Source organism: Lygodium microphyllum, chromosome 1 (genome assembly GCF_053477565.2).
Source record: "Lygodium microphyllum isolate KBCC chromosome 1, Lygodium_microphyllum_v1.1.10, whole genome shotgun sequence".
Taxonomy (NCBI): Eukaryota; Viridiplantae; Streptophyta; class Polypodiopsida; order Schizaeales; family Lygodiaceae; genus Lygodium; species Lygodium microphyllum.
Genome location: NC_141135.1, coordinates 71,148,937 through 71,155,322, shown reverse-complemented (window position 1 = coordinate 71,155,322; position 6,386 = coordinate 71,148,937). Strand labels below are relative to the sequence as shown.

At 43.6% G+C, this 6,386-nt stretch overlaps 1 protein-coding gene across 1 annotated transcript; it reads left to right on the top strand.

Annotated features, from left to right (window-relative positions):
* Nucleotides 1-720: 720 nt before the first annotated feature.
* Nucleotides 721-3,741, top strand: LOC148041242 (uncharacterized). The gene is made up of 5 exons (XM_087678320.1): nucleotides 721-1,021; nucleotides 2,308-2,523; nucleotides 2,620-2,682; nucleotides 2,839-2,989; nucleotides 3,154-3,741. Exons 1-5 carry the CDS (start codon nucleotides 925-927, stop codon nucleotides 3,179-3,181), a joined length of 555 nt encoding a protein of 184 aa, XP_087534446.1. The 5' UTR covers nucleotides 721-924; the 3' UTR covers nucleotides 3,182-3,741.
* The last annotated feature ends 2,645 nt before the right edge of the window (nucleotides 3,742-6,386 follow it).

The window sequence follows — 6,386 nt, the reverse complement described above, 5'->3', positions numbered from 1 at the left end:
TTTTGGGTTTCAACCCTTGAGGTGATGTAGATTGAGACTTTCGTTGTGCATAATCTTCGAGATTCAAACAAATGTGATACATGACTCATGGCATGTGCACACACTCAAAGGCGATTTGTTTTTGGACATGTTGCTCATTTAATTGAAAGTGGTAAAATATTATGAATGACTAGTTTGTCCCCCAGTGGGGATTCCCAATTCTTAGCTCATGTGTCACAATTGAGGGGGGAGATATTATTGTGAAGGCACTATCCTATTGGAAGGGTGGGCACTCCATGGAGTACATCATACACCATGATCTAGAGAGATGCTTGATATGAATTAGTGGGGGATGCAATCTAGGTACATCTTTGGGATAATCATTACAAATGATAATAATAGCAAGTTGACCGGCCTGTGTGAAGATACTTAAGCCTCACAAATCTAGAGGAATGGGACAAACACAACACATTAAGAAAATATCAGGCTCTTGTTATTACTTTTCTTCTTTTGAGAGAGTCTCTAAGAAAAAAGAATAAAGGTCATGGGCAGTGGTGGGCTCACCAAATAGTGGGGTGCCACGTCAAGAAGATGGTGACCTGGGCGCCTTATCTAGAGGTGTGGGGCCCTTGCTGGGGTCCATTCACACTAGGAGCGTGAGAAGAGGCCAGGTGTGAAGGGCACAGGGGATCTTGGAATCTTGGATCTTATCTCTCTCTTCTCCTTTCTTCTTCCTCTTCCTCTTCCTCGTCGTCTTCGTCTTCTTCCCCTTCGATAAATCTCCTCCACTCCTCGTTCCGACCCTTTTATCTGCACAGCCCATCTCTGAACTCGGCCTCTTGGGACGTGGGTGCTCGTCTGATTGGCTCTCCGACTGCGGCTTCTGTGTCATCGGCCCGACTCTGCCCCCCTCTTCTCTGTGCCAGTCCTGCTACTTCTGCGGAAATGGGTCTCCTTGACAAGCTCTGGGACGATGTTGTCGCCGGCCCCCAGCCCGACAGCGGCCTTGGCCGCCTCCGCAAAGGACCCAGAATGCAAGATGGTAATCCTCTTTAACCTTGTCGCTTTGCTAGCGTTGTTTTTAAGGGCATGTTACCCCCATGCTGAGGGGGATCCACTCTGTTCTTGAAGGGGGAAATTACCTCTGGCTAATTAGCAATTTTGCAAGAACCTCCTCTCCAGTAAAATTGCCCCTAGTCAATTAGCATTTTTGCATGAATTTCCCCTCAGTTAACTAGCAATTGTACAAGAGGGACCAAGTAGCATTCTTTGCAAGAACTCCCCCCAGTTAATTAGCATTTTGGCAAGAGGAGTTAATTAGAATCTTTGCTAGCGTTGTTTTTAAGGGCATGTTACCCCCATGCTGAGGGGGATCCACTCTGTTCTTGAAGGGGGAAATTACCTCTGGCTAATTAGCAATTTTGCAAGAACCTCCTCTCCAGTAAAATTGCCCCTAGTCAATTAGCATTTTTGCATGAATTTCCCCTCAGTTAACTAGCAATTGTACAAGAGGGACCAAGTAGCATTCTTTGCAAGAACTCCCCCCAGTTAATTAGCATTTTGGCAAGAGGAGTTAATTAGAATCTTTGCAAGATGGTAATCCTCTCCTACCTCGTTTACCTGTTAGCATTGGCCATAACTGCATGCTACAGTAATGGTTAGGGGGATCTCGTCTGTCTTTGAGGGGAAATTATTCCCTAGTTAATTAGCACTTTATTGGTTTTTCTTTCAAGGGCTTGAATTTCCCAGCATAATTAGCAGAAGAGGAAAATGAAAACGTGCACAGGGCATTGATTGCTCTTTGCGCTCTGTGTTGTTCCGCTGCAAGTAACTATCGTTTCTTTCAGACGTTTTCTTCACACTGTTTTCTTACTGTCACTTTTTCTTGCTTTAGTTAGTTGTTTTACACACAAAATTGTCAGGTAAGAGATTTAAGGTTGAGGTTCAGTGAGCAGGTGATTATAGAGAGGAAATTGAAGGTGGAAGCAGCTATTGCATTAGTAGGGCAGATGATGGTGAAAGTTGATTCATTATCTAAAATATGGACAGAAACCATATATTCAAGAGTTTCACAGAAGCCTGCAAAATGCCTGACGTTGAAGTTTCATTGCTCAAACATAAGCAAGATTGTCAGTGTAATTGTGATTAGTTAGCTGAACATTTCTTACATGGGATCTCCTAATTGCTTTTCAAGGTTCCAAAGTGCTTATTTATCAGTTTGTCAGATGTTTTAAGTAAACTTGCCATTGCGCTAGCTTCTTTCAAATACTAATTTAATTCCTCATTCTGCACTGTCTTATGAGGTGTTTACTTCTGTCTGGGATGCAGAATCTTTGAATGAGTCCACCATTCTTATGGCAGACCGTAGGCGCAGTAGTGAGTTCCAGAGAAAGCAGGAGGAGGCACGGCGCGTGACGCAAAGCATCACAATTGCTAAGCCACCCCCTCTTGATACCTCTATGGATCCTGAATGTGGATCAGCTCCATCAACACCTGGAAGTTTTGCATCATCACCATTATTTTCAGCCCTTGGTTCACCTAGAGGTAGCCTTATTTTAATTTATGCTGCCACTGCCACTGCAGTAGTAGCTTGCAATGATTCCTTGGAAATTGTGATTTCATGCTGGCCTTGTGATGCAGGTGGTTTGGAATCAGATCCGTCAACGCCTGGGGCTGCTTGTTCTCCATCGTCTCGATTTGCAGGCAATTATATTCTCCTATCTGCTTATTTCAATCTGATTAGGTCTTTCTGGAATGTAGTGGAATGCATACTAGGGACTGTGGTAACCTCAGTTTTATATATTACATAAACCTTAAAGCATTTCTGATTGTGTTTTGCTTGCAAATCCTTGTGACCAGCGTTACGCCCTGGAAACAAGAAAGTGTTGCAGAAATTTGCTTCAGAGAGGTTTGAAAAAACTTCTGCACCAGCGGCTAAACCAGTGCTGCAGAAAGTTGGATCAGAGAAGCTTGAGAAGGCCTCTCCCAGCTCCCCAACTGTTTATGATTGGTGAGCAAGGCATTTGCTTAGCTGAGTGTTCACACCCCAGTTCTTCAGTGCATCGCTGTAGGAGCCACTGAATCCTAAAAGAATGAACCCCTTTGAATCAAAGTGTAACCTTCTTTTCCTCACTTCCTATGCATTATCTTACATTCATATATTCAAACTTGCAGGGTATTGCTGAGTGCCTTGGACAGATGAACAAATCTGCCTGATGGTGCACCATGCAGTTGATGCTACCTGGCAATGAGTTCTTATGGTGTGTGGCTTCACATGGTTGCACCATATATGTATAGTATCCTTGATCAAAAGATGGGCAGGAGAGGCTCACTTATATCTATGTGAATGACCTATGCGAATGTTCTTATGTCTTTGTAAGATATGGATGTGTGGATATATGCCATGAGGCCTGAGCGAAGGTTACAATGAGGTGTGGATGTGGAAGTTTTGAGAGTTGATACACACTCTGGATGGTACCGCTGTGTATTATATCAGTGGCCAAAGAGCAGTTTTGTAATATAACTGAAGTATACCTGCAGTGGAGGCAGAAGCCACATAATGTCTATTCCTTCTTGAGTTCTGACCTACCAGAGGCCTGCCTGTAGTTGTGTCCATAGTCATGAAGTCTATGGTCGTGAAGTCTAATGTGATGTTGCTGGCTGCCAGCAAGTGCTGTTTTGGTCATGACGGATGCTACCAACTGCTGTTTGTTACAAGACTTTTTAGCTTCTATGCTACTTAATGCAAGACTTTTTAGCTTCTATGCTTCTTAATGCTTTTCCTTTGTCTCTGCTTCCTATGTGGAGTAAATACTTGCTCCTAATGTATAATTGAAGTCACTTGCACCTGACAAATAGTGAATTGCATTCAATTGTGGCTTCTACCGAATGTATTATACACCAACCTTTATTGCAAACTTTTTATTCAAATCTCTTGTAGCACACCTTATAATTGCGAGTTGCATTGAATGTGTGGCTTCTACCAGAATGTATGACATACCAATCTTTGTACCTTCCTGAACCTTGGTTTCTCATTTGCACTTCTTCTATTCACGTGGACATTGTACATTTTGTATTTTCTCTACTGGAGGTACTAAGATAGTACCTCACCTGAAATATGTCCCCAAATTCATCTGATGAGCTGACTTTTGTGTCTGCTACATTCAGAAATCTCTCTCTTTTCAAATCAAAGCTGCAGTCTGCACGTCCTCTTTATTATTCACATGGATATTGTACATTTTGTAAATATGTCCTCGTTTTCATCTGATGACCTGACTTTACTCCTCCTCCGTTCAGAAATCTTTCTTTTTTCTAATGCAAAAGGAAGGATATGTAATAAAGGTCCAAAGAGAGTCTCAGAATTTGCTTCTTAAGTTTGGCCCTACTCCTCATCTTTAACACAAAGACTCTACCTACAAAAACCAAGGTTGGGGCCAGCACCCCATTAATCGTGACCATTTTGCCAATTCTAGGCTGAGTGGAAGTTGGACTGATTTGCGAGATAGTGCTAATTTTAGCCCTAAGCCAATCGTTCCTTTGTTTAGAGGTGATTCCATGGCTGGGTCTCCTAGGTATCTAAACATTTCTCCCACATTCTTTTGAAGTGTTGAATCGAAGATCTCACTTTTCATCACTAATGTTGAGTGGTATTTCAGTTTTGTTTGTGATTATGACTGAGCCAGACAAAGGCTGCAAATTGAGCATAGGTTCAACATAATTACCTTCAAGGACTTCATCGGTGCTGTAACTTTTGTCTCAAGAAAGACTCTCCATCTGGGAGACCCGACATCCGTCTCAAGAAAGGCGGTGTCCATCTAGGAGTCTCCGGCCTCTGATCTCTCCTCCTGCAACGTTTGCCTCCAAATTTCTGAACAGTGGATCTGTTACCAGCACAAATAGGAGTGGACCTATGGGGCAACTCTGTTGGACAGATGGTTTTAGACTAAATGATTAATGTGAGGTGACTATTCTTTTAGATTTTCGAGGCTGCAGTGCTGGATAATGGGTCAAAGCGACAGAGCATTGTCAAAATTACGTAAGCTTTGGCTGCAAGTTTCCCAGTTGGGTTTGGAAAACTTCAAGTGACTGCCAAGGACCTCCGGTTTCACTTCTAATGAGAAGGGATGGTCCCGATTTAGGACCATGCAAGCATCTAATCTAGCATCTACACACCATATGAACTCTGCAAGCAGGGTGTCGTAATGCCGAGGCAATGTGTTCATGGAACACTGCTGCAATTTCATCAGTGTGTACCAGTTATCCATTCCTGTCTTGCACCAAGACCATTCCCTCTTTTTCTTTGCTTTCCTGTTAGTGCGTTATGGTAGAACGTGAAAGGAGAATGTGTTCATGGAACACTGCTGCAATTTCATCAGTGTGTACCAGTTATCCATTCCTGTCTTGCACCAAGACCATTCCCTCTTTTTCTTTGCTTTCCTGTTAGTGCGTTATGGTAGAACGTGAAAGGAGCATCCCCCTTCAAGTCCCAGTACGCACTCATCGAACTTTGATACCTCGAAGAAGACCAATCGATTCTCGATCCTGCAAGTGACATTCAAAGTTTTGAAGGAGCCTAAGAAGCACATCATCATGAGGAGCCAAAGCAAGAGCGAGTAGAAAGCATCGTCTTTCCTTCAGTGGCCCCAGAGATGGACATCCTCTTAGCCACCTTCCTTTTGCTATACTCCCCGGGGGCTATCCTGATTGCCTCGATCGCGGCAGCCCATTAGGCAGGCAATGCTTGCTAAATCTAGATTTCTTTGTTCTTCCACAAAGGTGGTATTTAGCTGATCAAAAAGGGGGGGTGGCCCTGCGTCAGCTTTACAGGTAGTAATGATCCTAAACAATTGTTATACTGGTGAATCCAACCTCAGGATTTGCCCGACAAAGGTGTGGCTATGTCAGCTAATTGGTGTTTTGAGGACTAATGACTCCTATCATAGCCTTGTAGATAGTGGCGTCGGATCCATGCCTCCTACTCACCCTTAGTCATTGTCATATTCCAGTCGCCCGATACGAAGGTAAGACCATAACGTACTACTAAGTCCTTCATAGCCTCCCATTTTCTAGCTCTATCCATTGACTTGTTTGAAACAATGATGATGGAATCAAGGGAGCTGTTTCCGTGGGGGCCCCACCATTGCCGAGTCTATTGAGAGGTGAGAGGTGCTTCGCTACGTCGGCCCTTGCTGCCTACTTATATATTTGTAGCGTTGCACTGGCCATCTCCAGTTTGGGGTAATTGATCCTCCATCCATCCCTGTCTCGTACATCACCATCCACAGTTCGGGATAGGTCTTGCAGCAGTGTCTGTAGATCGAGAGAGTGTCCATAGTTTGGAGAATCCTGTAAGCTTCTACTATTAATGGTAGAGCTCGTGTGATATTTGGGTCTTTCTGGGTTCATAG

Excerpts from the sequence above, each read along its gene's own strand:
- LOC148041242 (XM_087678320.1), top strand. The coding sequence starts at position 925 with ATGGGTCTCCTTGACAAGCTCTGGGACGATGTTGTCGCCGGCCCCCAG. Across the intron at positions 1,022-2,307 it reads AGGACCCAGAATGCAAGATG|AATCTTTGAATGAGTCCACC; the intron begins GTAATCCTCTTT and ends TCTGGGATGCAG. Across the intron at positions 2,524-2,619 it reads AGCCCTTGGTTCACCTAGAG|GTGGTTTGGAATCAGATCCG; the intron begins GTAGCCTTATTT and ends CTTGTGATGCAG.